Source organism: Hemicordylus capensis, chromosome 11 (genome assembly GCF_027244095.1).
Source record: "Hemicordylus capensis ecotype Gifberg chromosome 11, rHemCap1.1.pri, whole genome shotgun sequence".
NCBI lineage: Eukaryota > Metazoa > Chordata > Lepidosauria > Squamata > Cordylidae > Hemicordylus > Hemicordylus capensis.
This window is the reverse complement of record NC_069667.1, coordinates 14,309,199-14,325,566: the sequence shown is the minus strand read 5'-3', so window position 1 is coordinate 14,325,566 and position 16,368 is coordinate 14,309,199. Positions and strand designations below refer to the sequence as shown.

Here is a 16,368-nt window from a genome sequence, read left to right as displayed (position 1 = left end):
AGGTGTGCATTCGCATATTGGCCAAATTTATCCTGAAATCCCTGTGAGCTATCGGGGAGTGCTTCACACACACACTTTGGGTATTTCACTGCACATTAGAGTGCAGCCTGATTTATATCCAGGATTTTTTTTAAAAAAATCCACCTTGCATCTGTTTTTTTGGTGGAGGGGACTTCAAACTTGCAGCAAACCTGTGATGAAGCCTGGTGTCTGGGCAAGCTGCAGGTGTCAGGTTTGCCTTCTCTCACACAGGAGGGAGAGTGGAGACCTGTGAGTGTATCATCTCATCACACTAAAGAAAACATTGGGATTATTGCCGTCTTCCTTTGCAAAGGTGACCCCTGATTTTTGGCTAGGAGTGGACTCGAAATGGGACTTTGTGCTGCGAGCCACCCAAGAAATTTGGGGAATACCTCTGCAAAATAGGCCTCTACACCCCAGACAGAATTGCAGGTGTCCAGGGTGAGAAATGGTCGGGTTTTGTGAGGGCCCTGTTGTGATGAGGAATTTGAAAGGCTTTTGCACTCCTGGAAATCATATCCAAGCGAGGGACCCCGTCTCTAAAACCAAGGGAGATGCACTGGCTTGCTCATCTGCTGGCTCCAGCCCGGGGGGGGGGGGGCGGTTCAGCTTCAGCCCACCGCCTAGCCAGCCCCTCTTGCGGAAGGGCAGCCCCGATGGGGCAGGACGGCCTGCAGCAGGCACCGCACAGCCGGCTTCCTCTCTGAACTGGAGCCGGAGGAAGGGTTAAAAGGCAGGCAGCTGAAGAGGCGAGGGAGAGCCTGCCTGTGGCTCTTTCATCCCCTTGACACACAGCCAAGAGCTGGTCCCTCTGGCGGAGTGCACCTTGGCTTCGAGCAGGAGCGCCAGGCAGCAGGTGAGCTGCAGCAGCAAGAGGGGCAAGTTACCGCCCACCCGCTTGGAGCCAGGCGGGCCTTGGGCCTGCCCTCTGCACCCCCAGAAGCCAGCTCAGCCTCTCAGCCCTCCGTGGGCACCCCCTTTGCCGTTGCCAGCGAGCTGCAGGGCTGGGCTGCGGAGAGGGGGGCGGAGGGCTGCCCTTCCCTGCCAGGCAGCCCCCAGAGGGGGCCATCCTCTCCCCCCCCCCAGCCTGCTGAAGGCGCTCCTCCATGTTCCTTGGGATGAAGCCTGGACGCCTCCTCGGTGCCTTTCCGAGCAGCAGCAGAGCTCTTGCCACGTGCCCCACGCAGTGCCGAGAAGGGGGGCCCAGGACCAGAGAGTGAGCCGCTCTGCCCTGCCATCAGAGGCCACGAGGAGGACCAGCCGCCACCAGCCCACCCTCTGCTGCCCATGCTGGGTTTGGGCCACGGCTCTGTGCAGGACACCTAACTTGTGAGTAAAGGAGCGGGGAGGGATGACATAGCCCTCACCTGGCCGTTGTGTGTGTGTGTGTGTGTGTGTGTGTTGCGGGTTAGGGTTGGCTGCAGTGGTCAAATGCCACCCTTTTGCACTGGGGTGGGATACGGAGGCTATGATCTGCCTGCTCTGCCAAATGCCTGTAGTGCTTAGTGCCCCCCCCCTCACACACACACTTGGGGCCCTGTCATTTCATATCCTCACCTTGGCACAGCTGAGCTCCCTTTTCGGCTGTGCCGATGGGCACGGGCACAGCGGGTGGGGTGGAGACCTCTTTCTGCCAGGCTCCATCCAGGTTTCGACAGGGAGCTTAGGCATCCGAAAGAGGCAGAGAGGTTTGCTAAAGAATTCGGAAATTATTGCAGAAGCACGGAACAGGGAAGTGTGTCCCAGGAACAAATACTTCACCTTCATGTGGCGTGGCCAATACAAGCCACTGCCTGCTTGAACAGTAATGTGGGAGAAAGGATGGAGCCCAGGGCAAACACTTCAGTCTGAAGCGATATTGATCAGTAAATAAAATAACAGTAAATTAAAACCTCGAAAATCCTCCTGTACAATAGACTCCCCCCCCCCCTCACAATATGCCAGCAATTTAGACTGAAGGAGTCCTGCTCATTGCCTGCTGGTTATTATGAATGAATACACCCCTATAACGTGAAGAGCAGATCTGGACAGGCTACACTCACCGGGAGCCCCTCTCTTTCCAGGCCCTCCTCCTCTCTCCTTGTCCTAACGGACTCTTTCCTGGGTGCCAACTGACCAACTGCCCTGGAATGCTCTTAGCTTGTGCCCACTGCAGGCTGCTTCTGGCTGGCATTCCAGTGAGACCAGGACACCTCTCTCCCCACCCCTTTCTCTGCATCTCTTTGGGGTCAGCTCCCCTCGCCCCCAGGAGTGGAGACTAGTGCTCAGGGAGGAAACCTAGAAGGTAAAAAAAGGGTGGGGGGTGGGGCCGCGAGGTGCTCTGATGAGACTGGAGTGGTGGGGGCCAGAGCTGACCTTGTGTGTAGAGGGAGGAAAAGCTCCTGCCCCCAAAGGTAGGAGTAGCTCAGCTGAGATTGTGTGTATGTGTGTATGTATTTATGTGTGTGTATGTATGTTTACATACATACTAATGGCACAGCGGGGAAATGAATTGACTAGCAAGCCAGAGCTTGCCAGTTTGAATCCCTGCTGGTATGTTTCTCCCAGACTATGGGAAACCCTATATGGGGCAGCAGCAACATAGGAAGATGCTGAAAGGCATCATCTCATACTGCGTGGGAGGTGGCAATGGTAAATCCCTCCTGTATTCTACCAAAGACAACCACAGGGCTCTGTGGGCGCCAGGAGTCGACACTGACTCGATGGCACACTGTCTGTATGTCTGTATGCATCCATCCATCCATCCATCCATCCATCCATACATCCATCCATCCAAAAGGCCCCCCAAGATGGCTCACAAACATGGATTAAAATAATTAAAAACCCAACAATCCATGAAACAAAACCAAAATCCACCATGACTAAAACCTGAGAAACAGCAAACAAAGTCACACCTAGGTGGCCAGATTTGGCTTTAAAAAAGCCAAATTCTGGCTGACGGCCCATTTGACCCACGAGTATACCCTTTAGGTTCTGGCAACTCTGACACCCTGACAAGGAAGCAGAGAGGCCACCAGGCCTAAAGGGCAGCAAAACAGGGACGTTTCTACCACACACTGAAATGCCACCCATAAGATCCACTCCAATGTCTCCTTAGCTACTTGTTGAAATGCACAGGGAAAGCACAGCCTAAACAGCAAGGGGGGTCTTTTCTTCGGGCAGGGAGTCTGTCTTTTCCAAGCCATGTCAGCTGGCTGGGAGTCCCCTTCCCGTCCACGTTTGCTCGTAGCTGGCTGCCCTTTTGCTGACCAAAGGAGGTCCAGCCTTAACTCTTTGGATTAAGCTAGGCATGCAGTCAGAGTCTGGGAGAGAAAGAATACCGCCCCCCCCCGCCCGGGTGTCTTCATGCTGTTCTGATCCTGATCCCTTCTGAAGGGTTTGCATCCACCCCGCACATTAGCTGAGTTGGGGCAGTTCAGTGGCCATGAGGAGGAAGTGCCCAGCAGAACTCCATGGCACAGGCCTGCTCTCTGCATTCGTCCAGCTGCAGGCGCTCTGCCTAGAGTTACTGCAGGGGATTGTGGGGATATGGTGGCTGCCCCTGCCCCCCTTCAGGGCCTTCACCCCAGACCGGACATTCCAGTAATGAGTGTTTGAAGCAAAGCACGTTCCAGGTTGTGTAACAACACACACACAAACACGACTTACAGCAAAGTCTTGTGGTATATCTTAAATCTTTTACTGAAGCTTTTGTGGACTAGTTAGGCATGGAGTTTGCTTGTCAGACTTACTAAAATCTGTTCGAAAATCAGGGTTATGCAGGGTATCCCATGATAACTTCTGAAGAGCAATAGCACAAGTGTCCTTCAGAAACGGCACCTCTGAGCTAGGCGTGAGTTGCTTTCTCTCCACCCGCCATCTCTCCCTCCCATTTTACTCATTGCCCCTCAGGGTCTCCCTGCCCCCATGGACCTATTGAGGATGGCGAGGAGAACATCTCACACCTGTTGTTAGGGTAGGGCATGATGCTGATGCTGTTGCTGTGGCAACGGTGACACAGATGAAAGCCACTGGGAGAAGTCTCTCTCTTTCTTCTTCAATCACAACATGGAGGCACCACATGCGAGAGGCAGGGGACCAAGGGAAGGGGGTTCAGGGTGGAGAAACCGAGGCAGGGAACTGGGAAGGAATTATTCTGTACATGACACAATTAAAATGTGGATGAATATCAAACATTTAACATTTATCTGATTAGTTCACACTGGTACTCTTTGAAAATGGTGATGATCTGACACCTGTGGGGTTATAACATATAAACCCAGTTTTTAAAAACTAACCGGCTCTAGTCCTCATTATCGCCCAATACATGTGAAGCTGCTGCCTACTGAGTAAAGCCTTTGGTTCATCTAGCTTGGTGCTGACTGGCAGCTGCTCTCCAAGGCTTCAGGCAGAAAGGGATCTTTCTCAGCCTTACTTAGAGATGCTGCCAGGAACTGGGACCTTCTGCTTTCAAAGCAGGGGCTTTACCACTGAGCTACACTTCCTTCCTCATTACAACTTGTGGGGTACATAAGTTTGTTTGTTTCACTGATACACTGCCCATCCACAAATAGCTCAGGTCAGTGCAGTCAGAAATAAAGCCCTTTGCAATATTAATATAAAACTCATTCAAAACCATTACAACCTCTTAACTATTATTAAAAGCTAGGCTAAAGAAGTGGCTTTTTATGGCTCTCTTGAAGGCCTCCAGGGATGATGGCCCTCTTATACCCGGCGGGGAGTATGTTCTACAAACTAGGAGTGGCTACTGAGAAGATCCGATTCCACATTGCCACCAGAAGACCTGGTGGTACCCAAAGACGGAACTGTCCTGATGTCTGGTGGGGAATTGTATCGCATCATCCAGGTGGCAGAGTGAGATTGTGGGCTGGAAGCAGGCAAAGCCGAAACCCCAGATCTCTGTGTGTGGTGGTGGTGGTGGGACTTTCTGCTCAAGGTCCAGATGGAAAGGGCCCTGGGGACTAAAGACCAGGTTGGAGGAAGAAAGAGCAGAGGGGGCTCATCCACTCCATCCCAGACCATCAGCCGGGGGGTGCTTGGGGAGCTCGCTGGGGATGATCAGTGGCAGAACATTGGCTTGGCATGCAGGAGGTCCCAGCTTCACTCCCTGGCAGCATCTCCAGGTAGGGCTGAGAAACACCTCTGCCTGGAACATTGGAGAGCCTCTGCCAGTCAGTGTAGACACTACTGAGCTAGATGAACTCAGCAGAAGGCAGCTTCCGATAGCCCCCTGCCTGGCTATATCAGGAAGCCCAGGCTTGGTCTGTGCCTGGGTGGGAGACCACCTTGAGTCCCAGGAAGAAAAGCAGGCATGAAATGAACCTTGAGCATCTCTCAGCAATGTAGGTGGAGTCCAATCCCCCCCGCCAAAGCTCAGGAAGAGCTGCCTGGTAGACTGCACTTGCTCCAGGGGCTCAGGTGTGTTTGTGGCCTTAAAATAAATTATGCAGAAATAAAAGGTCCGGAGAGCCCACAGTTCCACTCTGCAGTTGCCAAAATCCAAACTAGATCTGCAGCACCCTCCATGCTGTGCACATCCCAGCGCCTTTCTCAGCATTCTTTCCTGGGCCCTGATTTGTCTCCTCTTGAGCAGGTACACGCTGGGGCAGCCTTCTGTGCATGGAGGATGACCGAAAAGAGCAACGGCTTGAAGCCCCCCGCTGCCAACCATGCCCCGCATGTCTCTGTGGAAACACCCACGGAAGGCAGTCCGGAGCGGACCAAGCTGGACAGGTACAGCAGGTGAGGCCCTCTGAGCTTTTCGCCAGGTGCCAGGCCCTGATCCTCACGTGCCAGAGGAGGAGGTTGCCTCCTCTGCAGGAGGAGGTTGCTGCAAACAGAGGGAAGAGCGGGCTGTCTGGAGCCATCAGCAAGACTTGCACGACCTTAAATCCTCCCGGAGGAGAAGCCTTTGTCCTGGCTGACCTCTCGAGCCCCATATATGCATGGGGTAGGCTGGGTCACTCAGTAGTGAGGGAGGCACCAGGGGTGGACAAATGTGGCCCTTCAGCTGTTGTTGAACTACAGTTTCCATCACCCCCAGCCACAATTTATTATGGCTGGGGATGATGGGTGTTGTAGTTCAACAGCTGGTGGGCCAGGTTTTCCCCCACCCCACCCTAGAACAACTATCTTGGGGGAGCAAAGGGGTGGCAAAGATAATCATGATTGGTGAGAACTTTGCTTAAAGAGGCGAGGTACCGGTAGTTTGTTTACTGGATTAATGGAGATTGCTTGACAGTTTCAAACTTATTCAGGAAATGGGCCAGATTCCAATCACCGTCCTTTGGGATTAGGCCGCACCTTCCAGCCTGCTTTCCAGGTTTGTTTTCTCTCCCTGTCCATGTGGCAGGAAAGACTGGGGTGGTGGGGAGAGAAGCCAGTACCAGGCCAGCTGAAATCTGCAGGGGAGATGATTCTGCGTCCCCCACGGCACACGTGGTCTCACTAAGGATACAGTACACCAGAGTGTTTTAAAAGTACTTAATTCACACTATAGGACATAATGTTCTATGACTGTATTGTCTGCCATTTTGCTATAAAGCTCCAGGCTGGTGGAGGGGAGAGCGGAAGGGGGAGTAGGAAATTTTTTTGGGGGGGGCACTTGCTACCCATTGGAGTCATCTTGGGAGGCACTTGGAACATGCTCAGAAAGACTCTTGCTTCCAGCCAATCTTCAACCATGTCCAGCTCTCCCCCAACTGAATAGGAGTGGGTGGGGTGGGGGGAAGTGGAAAACTCTGCGGAGTCCTTTTGGAAGGAATTCAGGGGCAAATGATCCATTGCATGGCGGTTGGACAGGAGGAGGGATTGTCTCTGATTTTTGTGTCTAGAAGCCTGAGGCCCATTCTCGGCACCAGGCACAAAACAGTGGCTGGGAGAGAATGAAGGCAGAGGTGCCACTGAGCATGCGCTCAGCTCAGAGGTTTGGTCTCTCAGTCGGTTCAGGCAAAAATCCACTCTAAATCCCACCCCCCTTTTAACCTTCCAGCAGCCTAATCTGCCAGGGTCATGGAGCACTTTCATGCTCAGTACCACTGGCAGTCAGAAAGGGCTACCAACCAACTACAATTTGCCCAGAGATTTCCTAGTAGGTCTTTATCTACCTTCCGCCCCTCCCCGCACTATACCGGAAGTGGAGATGATTGGATCCCGGGAAAGCCTTCTCCTCCTGGGCGCAAGGCCACAAGAGGTGGTGCATCAGTGGGAAACAGCATGCCTTGAAATGCCCTCTTGACCTCCCCTTTTGAGGATACTGAGACCAACAACCGGGCTGTGATGGGTATCAGCAGCGCATCAGAGCCAGGCCCGTGGTAGCAGAATCGGTCCCCTGCAGCCATGAGGTGGCATTCTGCACCCTGCCACTTGCTCTGTCTGATGCCCCGAAGCAGGGAGCCCCTGATCCAATTCAGGCTGGAGTCCGGGTAGAGAGGCCAACAGGAGGCAGGAACACAAGGGAGAGAGGAGGAAGGCAGCCAGGTTCTGTCCAGGCCCGCCTGTGTGTGTGTGTGTGTGTGTGTTGGGCGGGGACACACAGAGAGAGATCCTGGATTTGGTCAGAAAGGAGGGAGGAGGAGCAGGGAGAGGCAACACCATCCACCCAGCCCTCCTCTACCTGCAGCAAAGCTGTCTCTTTGGTCTCTCCACAGAAGGCAGTCGGCTGAGGATGACACCTCCTCGGAGCTGCAGCAGGTTGCTTCCTTGGATGACGCAGACCAGAAGCCTACTGCCCATGGGAAAGGGGGCCTCTCCAGGTACTTGTGGGCCTTGGCTGGGCACTGCTTGAGGGGCAGAGCATGGTCAAGGGGGCCTCATGGTGGGGAAGCCTGCCTCGGGGAGGCTGGTCAGCCTGTGTGTGGGCTTTGTGGGGCAGCAGGAGGCCAGACTGCGGCCTGAAATGTGGTGTCGCTAAAGGTGGTATAGGCGGGCTCCACCATCTGAACCTCCAGGGCTTCCTCTTGCTCTCCTCAAATACGAGGTGAGCTTTTTGACCCAACAATGGTTCTCCAGCTTGGATTTTAACCCCAGCTAGAGAAGGATCCCGCTCCTCCCCACACTCATACATGATCCTCCAAGCCCCGTCCCCGCCTTCCCTGGCTGTTGGTCCAGTGGGGGTGTCTGTTTCCACCCCCACTCTGGGCCGTGACATGTGGTTCTTCAATGCACCGGGTGCAGAAGCAGGTGGGCAAAGATGCCGAACAGGCTACTGACCGCGCTGGCTGGGAGGAGAGAAGGAAAATCTCTCGCTGGGGGGCAGGGTTGGGGGGAGGGTGTCCAACACGACTGCACCTGCGATGGAATAAATGGAGCTGTTTTCTGAGTCTGGCAGGAAGCAGCTCAGTTTTCGGAGCCCAGTTCAACGGAGGGGAAGATGAAACGCGGCCACTTTCCCTCTAAGGATCGTAAAGCATCTTCAGACTTGTCCTAATGAGCCAGGGGAGGGCTAGAGGAGGCGCAGCTTCCTGGCAGCAGGTTGGGTGGCCTTCTCTCTCTTGTACACTGCCTGCAGGCTGGCCATTCATCAGGTAGAGCTGCACAGTTAACCGTGCAGCTCTCGGGTGGGGTGGGAAGAGAGAAGATGGAGCAACTCAATTGCTGGTGGGAAGCAGAAGCAGCTGCTCCTGCTCCTGCCACTTCTTTCTCTTCCTCCTTCCGGGGAGGCTTCTTTGTGATGGTGCCAGTCACGGGAAACAAAAGGCAACCACAAAAGGCAACCGTTAGTGTCTCTGCAGGGAGCTCTCAGGGAGCTGTTCAGCAGGAGTTCGGTCCTTGATCCATCTAGCTCAGTATCATCTACAACAAAGATTCTCAACGTTGGGTCCCCAGATGTTATTGGACTTCAGCTCCCATAATCCCCAGCCCCAGTGGCCTTGGGTTGGGGATTATGGGAGTTGAAGTCCAATAACATCTGGGGAGACCCAACGTTGAGAATCCCTGATTTACCACCGACTGGCAGCTGCTTTTCATGGTTTCCAACAGAGAAGGGTCTTTCCCACCCTGCCTGGAGATGCCGCCGGGGACTGAACCTGGGACCTTGGGCATACAAAGCAGGGAGGGGCTCTACTCTTAAGCCGCAGCCCTTCCCTTGATGGTGTTTTCTGTTCCCATGGCACTCTGCCTTGGCCACCATCTCTGCCTTTGAGCTGGAAATTGCAAGCTGTCCTGACATGGGAGACGTTGCCAGATGGTCACTTCCAGAGCTGGTTCTGCCTGGACCACTTCTTCCTGCTCCAGTCCAGGACAGGAATGTTGCCTCGGGGGCTTTCCCCACCGCTGCCCCTCCCTGCTGCCAAGGGACTGTCCTCCTTCCCTAACGGGGCTGCTCAACCTTCTCTCCCCCCACCGGCTCCTTTCCAGGATAGCCCGGCTGGTGATGTTGTTCCGAGGATGGGCGAATAAGAGCTTGAAGGACGATATTGCGCGCCCGGACTCCTTCCTCGACCGCTTCCGTGGGCCTGACCTGCAGACCTTGGCGAAAGCAGCTGAGGACGACGGCTCGGGAGACTACGACAAGGAGGGGGCCAAGCAGAACAAGTAAGGCTCTGGAAGAGCAGCGGGGCCCTCCCTTCTGGCTGCTAGGGCCACGTCGCCCTCGGCTGCCAACCAGCCCAGCTGCTCTGCCCGGCTGTGTGCACTGCAAGGGCTCTTTTGCGTCCCTGCCTCCATCTGTTCAGCAGGCACGGAGAGGAAATTACTGCCTGCCTCTCCTTCCTTCCCTGCAGAATTGAGGGGCAGGGCTTTCGCTGATGAGGCTGGACCCTGCCATTAGCCAAGGTAATTGGAGCGAGGAGAAAGGATTGCTTTCTGCAGGAGAGAGAGGCTGAGGACTGGGCACCTCTTGGCATTTGTAGTGTGGAAGGAAATGAGGTCTTCCCGGAGAGGTTAAGAGAGTCTTGTTACTTACGAGAGGACAGAGCCTGGGCAAGAGTGAGAGGGTGGGGAGGGGGGCCTGCCGGAGGAGCCCCACTTGCCCCTGGGAGCCTAGGTGCTGCTGGTGCCTTGAGATCGCTGGTGAGTGTGGGTGAGGCTGGTCACGGTGCTCGCATCAGGAATCTGTTTTCATCCAACCTGGCCAAAGGGGCCCTTGGCCTACTGGGGAAAGGGTTAGGTCACGTGCTTCCCTTGGAAGCCTGGATTTGGGACTACTCTGGTCCCTCTTCCGCTGCCTGCCCCCTCGGCTCCCCTTGCCCTATTCTGGCTTTCCAAATCTGGGTGCCTTATTTGCATGTTATGTAAATGGGCTTGAACATCATTTTGGAGCAGAAGAGTGACGGCACGTTTTGCTCCATAACTCCACTTCTACAAGGGCTAGAGCTTAGCTTTTCCTTTCTCTTTTTCTAAATGGAATCTGGAATCTGGGTGGATCTGGGTGGGCGAAGCAATCTGAGTGAGATGCTTAAAATCCAAGCGAAACCCAGAATTCCGGGTGGGGGCATGGCAACCCTACCCACAGAGAGCCACCTTTGGGGGCAAAGGCCACTGGGAGCCTTTGCCCCCAAGGCAAGGTGCAGTCCAGCCTGGCTAGCCTTTGGGCAGAGAAGGAGCACTGAGCAGCTGCAGGGAGCTCTCTTCCACAGCCCCTCCCTGCCAGGAAGACTCTGCTGGAAGTGGGAGGGGCAGCCCTTTGGCCACTGAGTTCCCCCTTCGTAGGGGTGGGGAGGGCTGCTGCCATTTCGGCCCCCTTGAAAGCAAGAGGCTGCTGAGAGAGGGACCCATGCTCTGCTGTCCTCACCCGGGCACATTCAGCCCAGCCCCTCACCCGCTGTCTGTCTCTGCCACATGCACGAAGAAGAAGATCCTCAGCACCAGGCACTTTGAGAACAGCTCCTGGGCAGGATCTCCATCCAGGAGGAGCCCTCCTAGCAGCAGGAGTGGAAAGCGACCCCTAGCTGGTAAGCCTTTTTGGGGAGAGGCACCTAAAAATGCTGTGAACCAGGATGGCCAAGAGACCCCTTGCTAGGAGGGAAGGTGAACATCAGGCCCAAGGAACAGGCGAGGCTCCTCTTCAGGGGGAGGCTGCATTCTCCTCCTTTGCCTTACCTTACAGTAATGGAAGGAAGTGACCGGGCTGTTGCTGCACTTTAGCCTCTGGCTATCTGTGGGGCTCACACCCTTATGTACAAAGAAGCATATTCAGTGCTATTGTTATCAGTAACAGCTGATCTTAAGGAGCTGGGGTGGGGGGACCAAAGGAGACCCAGTTGTCTCCGCTTCCCAGCAGCGGGAGTTGCTCCTCTCCCTCCTGCCCCCCACCCGAGAGCCATGCGGCCTGCAGGCCGGTTAACCGCACAGCTCTACCGGACGAATGGCCAGCCTGCAAGCAGTGCAGCTCTTGGGCCGGGTGGGAGAGAGAAGAGCAACTCCAGCTGCCTCCTTGGGTGCCCCCCAGCTCATTCAATCAAGCTGCGATGGTATGTTATCAAAGCAATATCTAGGGGAAGATTTTGCAGCCCAGGGGTGTTGGGGTGTGTGTAACTCCCCACCACCACTACTGTTTGTTTGCTCCAAATCAGCTACTTCCTTCATCCAGTCTCAACAAGTGGAAATTTTAACCAAGGCTTTTGGGCTCACAAGCAGCGTTCTGACCTCCTGTTCCTGACAGGCCATTGATAGAATGTTTTGATTCTGGTTCCAGGAAGAAATGGGGAGTCTTTGTGTTGGATCCGGCTGGGGACTGGTATTACCGCTGGATTCTGGTCATTGCAGTGCCCGTCCTATATAACTGGTGCATCCTGGTCGCACGGTGAGCTGGAGACAAGGTTGCTAGGTGATGCAGCCCTTGAAAGCAAGCCTTTTCATGCATGTGGTGGACCTGGGCGGTGGGTGGGGAGACTCGGCCCGTCTGGTCCCTCGGCCCATCTGCTGGGAACTGGAAGCAATGGCCCACAGGATGTGCAAAACAGCTCCTTGCATTTCCCTTCACTGCCCGCTCTCCTCTGGATAGTGTTTCCCCAGATCCTTGCAGTGATCCCTATGTGCTAGTGTTCCAGCTCTCCCCCTTTCTGTGGAGACCCCCTCCTAGCCTCAGCTTGTGGGGCTGGCTGCTACAAGCCCTTGTTTGGGCTGCTCGACTGGCATGGAAGGGTGTGTGTGTGTGTGTGTGTGTGCACAGTCTAAAGTGTGCTCTTGTTCATGCCCAGCCAATTGAGGGGTGTGTGTGTTCAACTCCTGCTAACTTGGCAAAGAGGCACCTTTTAATGTGGTGATTCTCTTTATTCAGCAGGGGGAGAGTAAGTGGCCCTCTCCACCCCCAGCATAGGACCTCCAGTGACTGTTGCTGGTGTCTATCTTATGTTACTTTTTAGATTGTGAGCCCTTTGGGGACAGGGATCCATCTTGTTTATTTGTTATTTCTCTGTGTAAACCTCCCTGAGCCATTTTTGGAAGGGTGGTATAGAAATAGAATAAATCATCATCATCATCATCATCATCATCATCATCATCATCATCTCTATTGTTTTGGCAACAGGGACACCTGCCCTGCTTCTGCATCCTTGTCCTAGTTTCACGGGGGCAAATAGGCTCCTCCCCCCTCCCCTGAGTAGTGGCCTATCCCTAGGCTGCACTTCCCCTTGAGTAGACCAAAGCAGTGCGGAGGTCTGTCTGCCTGTCTGGGCAGCTCCTCTTCTTCTCCCACCCCGTGGCTCTCATGGCCTGGCTTCTGGTTTCCCTGCAGAGCCTGTTTCAATGAGCTCCAAAGGAAGTACCTGTCCGTCTGGCTGGTCCTGGACTACCTCTCAGACAGCATCTACATTGCGGACATTGTCATGCGGCTGCGCACAGGTGAGTGGGCTTTAGGAGCCTGGGCTAGGACAGGCTCTGCATTGCCAGTCAAGTCTGTGGTGGCCAAACATTCCTCTCTCGTTCTGCTCACAAGGCTGAAAATGACCCCAAGAAAGGAAATCTTATTAACATCCGTTCTGAAGAATAGATTGTCCCAATGAAAGATTTATCAAGCTCACCACTGAATAATTTTTCAGAATTACCCACATGGGCATTAGTATTCAGGCATGGCGAAGGCCTCTGCCATAATATCCTGGCAAATTAATGAATGATTTGAAGGAGGAAAATGCAGAATTTTAATGGTCTTGGAATATCTGGAGCTCAGCCTTGGGATGGAGTTTCAGCAACCCCAGCCCTGCCCTGCTAATTCACCCACTGTGAGGATGAAAATTTTGCTTTCCTTTGTCTCTTTGTGTCATCAGAACCAAAGCCCCAGCTAATGCCTTGTACGTGGTTCTCACCAGATGAAGAGGCTAGAGGCAGGCAAAGGCAGAGGCTTGTGGAATGAGCGGATGGGCTGTGACTGTTTAAACAGCCGTATTTGCAACTGCACAAGTAGCCACAAGACCAGAGGGCTAATGCCTCACTTTGCTTTCCCTGGCAGGTTTCCTTGAGCAGGGCTTACTCGTCAAAGACCTCAAGAAGCTGCGTGATAAGTACATTGCCACCATGCAGTTCAAGCTGGACATTGCCTCCATCTTGCCCACCGACTTGGCATACTTTGCTGTTGGTTTGCACTGCCCTGAGTTGCGCTTCAACCGGCTGCTGCACTTTTCTCGCATGTTTGAGTTCTTTGACCGGACGGAGACAAGGACCAGCTACCCCAACATCTTCAGGATCAGCAACTTGATCATGTACATCTTGATCATCATCCACTGGAATGCTTGCATCTACTATGCCATCTCAAAGTCCATTGGCTTTGGAGAGGACACTTGGGTGTATCCAAACATCTCAGATCCTGAGTTTGGCTACTTGACAAGGGAGTACGTCTATTGCCTCTATTGGTCCACACTGACCTTGACCACCATTGGAGAGACTCCCCCTCCAGTGCGGGATGAAGAGTACCTCTTTGTCATCTTTGATTTCTTGATTGGAGTCCTCATCTTTGCTACCATTGTGGGAAACGTGGGCTCCATGATCTCCAACATGAACGCCACCAGGGCAGAGTTCCAAGCCAAGATTGATGCTGTCAAGCACTACATGCAGTTCCGCAAAGTGAGCAAGGATATGGAGGCCAAGGTCATCAAATGGTTTGACTACCTCTGGACCAACAAGAAGACCGTGGATGAGTGGGAGGTGCTCAAGAACCTGCCTGACAAGTTGCGGGCTGAGATTGCCATCAACGTCCACCTGGAGACCCTGAAGAAAGTGCGGATATTTCACGACTGTGAGGCTGGTCTCTTGGTGGAGTTGGTGCTCAAGCTCCGTCCTCAGGTGTTCAGCCCAGGAGACTACATCTGCCGGAAGGGAGACATCGGCAAGGAGATGTACATCATCAAAGAGGGGAAGCTGGCAGTGGTGGCTGAGGATGGCGTGACCCAGTATGCACTGCTCACGGCGGGCTGCTGCTTTGGCGAGATCAGCATCCTGAACATCAAAGGGAGCAAAATGGGGAACCGAAGGACAGCCAACATCCGCAGCATCGGCTACTCCGACCTCTTCTGCTTGTCGAAGGAAGATCTCATGGAAGCCGTGACTGAGTACCCGGATGCCAAGAAGGTCCTCGAGGAAAGGGGCCGTGAGATCCTGACCAAGGAAGGGCTGTTGGACGAGGCAGCAGCGGCTGAAGGCACAGAAGGGATGGATGTCGGGCAGAAGCTGGACAGGCTGGAGACCAGCCTGGAGACACTCAGCAGCCGCTTCTCCCGACTCTTGGGGGAGTACGATGCCACCCAGATGAAGCTCAAGCAGCGCATCACCTCCTTGGAGGCCAAGGCGAAGCAGGACATCCAGGACGAGCTTTTCTCAGTCACCCCAGACAGCCTTGGGCCAGATAAGTATGAGTAGAAAGCCCTGAGCCTCCACGCTGCTGTGGAGAGGGCGTTTGCTGCTTCCCACTGCTCAACACCTTCTTGCAGTAGATCTTTCTCCAGGCTGCTGCCTCACTCATGGCTTCCCTCCTGGTCTCCTCACAGCTGGGAGCTCCTGGGAGCTCTTACTTAGGTTCACTGCCCTTCCCTTCCTTGTTTCAGATGGACAACTTTGGTCACTTGTGCTCTTGCTGCTGCCATTACAGTCTCCCTTGAACTGCTTCAGGAAGCTCCGATTTGTATTTCCTTCCCTCCAGTTGTGTAGACATGCCAAATGGCCAGGAGGAGTTGGCTTCTTTGGACAATACCACCTGCTCACAGCCTTATTTTGACAACTGCTTTTGTAATATAACTCTCCCCCTTTGCAAAGCATGGTTCCAAAATCTGATAAAAAGTCCCAAGACAGATGTTGTTCTGCCTGTCCATGGAGAGGTGTGTGTGTGTGTGTGTGTGTGTGTGTGTGTGTGTGTGTGTGTACATGTGCGTGTGCACCTAATCCATCTGTTTCAATAAAGATTAGCATCTCGCAAAATTATGAGAGATTTGGATTCTAAAAAGACTCTCAAGTTTGGCTTTTAAAAACCCGAATTTCTTTTGGATGTGGGAAAGTGGAGGCAGTTCACTTCACCCACCTCCTCAGACTACCTTTCCTTTGTCCATTCCTTTTTTCCTGCCCCCACTTTGATCTTTGCAAGATGGCTCCAACCACTGGACTAACATTTTGTGGGCAAACTTAATTGGTTCAACTGAGCTGTCGGGTTTTTTTTTTTTTAGCTTTCCTAGCAGCATCCGTTTCATGCATGAGAAGTCTAATGTGGCCACTTTTCTCCCATCGGTTAACCACAAACTCCTCAACCAAAGTACTTCTATGCTGTTTTACTGGACTTGGCTGGGTCTGCTGAGATCATGTCTGAAACACAGGAAGCTGCCATATACTGAGTCAGACCATAGGTCCATCTCGCTCAGTATTGTCTACCCAGACTGGCAGTGGCTTCTCCAAGGTTGCAGGCAGGAATCTCTCTCAGCCCTATCTTGGAGCTGCTGCCAGGGAGGGAACTTGGAACCTTCTGCTCTTCCTAGAGCAGCTCCATCCCCTATACTCACACATCAAATCTCCCATTCATATGCAACCAGGGCAGACCCTGCTTAGCTAAGGGAACAAGTCAAGCATGCTAGCATAAGACCAGCTCTCCTTCTTCCTGTGCTGGAATGAAAAGGAAACTCACTAGAGATTGGATGGGGGGCCGTGTGTGGGCTCAGGGCAGCCCAGCTCCCAAGAACAGCCCTTTGCCCAGCTGAGAGCCGGACTTGGGGCCTCTTCACTAGGGTTCCCTCTAACAGGGATTCCCAGAAGTCGTTGACTACAACTCCCAGAATCCCCAGCTGCAATGGCTTTTGCTTGGGGATTATGGGAGTTGTAGTCAACAATATCTGGGAATCCCTGTTAGAGGGAATACTGCTCTTCACACACTTGCACAAACCTGGGTTCTGACAGACATGTGCCCTGACATAAGATTCATGGGCATGTGCCAAG

At 53.6% G+C, this 16,368-nt stretch overlaps 1 protein-coding gene across 2 annotated transcripts; it reads left to right on the top strand.

Annotated features, from left to right (window-relative positions):
• The first annotated feature begins 2,136 nt into the window (after nt 1–2,136).
• On the top strand, nt 2,137–15,231 carry CNGA2 (cyclic nucleotide gated channel subunit alpha 2). 2 transcript variants are annotated; one of them, XM_053274165.1, is made up of 7 exons: nt 2,137–2,305; nt 5,615–5,763; nt 7,671–7,775; nt 9,379–9,555; nt 11,657–11,764; nt 12,698–12,804; nt 13,409–15,231. In XM_053274165.1, exons 2-7 carry the CDS (start codon nt 5,648–5,650, stop codon nt 14,809–14,811), a joined length of 2,016 nt encoding a protein of 671 aa, XP_053130140.1. In that variant the 5' UTR covers nt 2,137–2,305; nt 5,615–5,647; the 3' UTR covers nt 14,812–15,231. The 2 variants fall into 2 exon arrangements, with proteins under 2 accessions (XP_053130140.1, XP_053130141.1); XM_053274166.1 differs by lacking the exon at nt 11,657–11,764.
• The last annotated feature ends 1,137 nt before the right edge of the window (nt 15,232–16,368 follow it).

Excerpts from the sequence above, each read along its gene's own strand:
- CNGA2 (XM_053274165.1), top strand. The coding sequence starts at position 5,648 with ATGACCGAAAAGAGCAACGGCTTGAAGCCCCCCGCTGCCAACCATGCC. Across the intron at positions 9,556-11,656 it reads GAGGGGGCCAAGCAGAACAA|GAAGAAATGGGGAGTCTTTG; the intron begins GTAAGGCTCTGG and ends TTCTGGTTCCAG. Across the intron at positions 11,765-12,697 it reads TGGTGCATCCTGGTCGCACG|AGCCTGTTTCAATGAGCTCC; the intron begins GTGAGCTGGAGA and ends GTTTCCCTGCAG.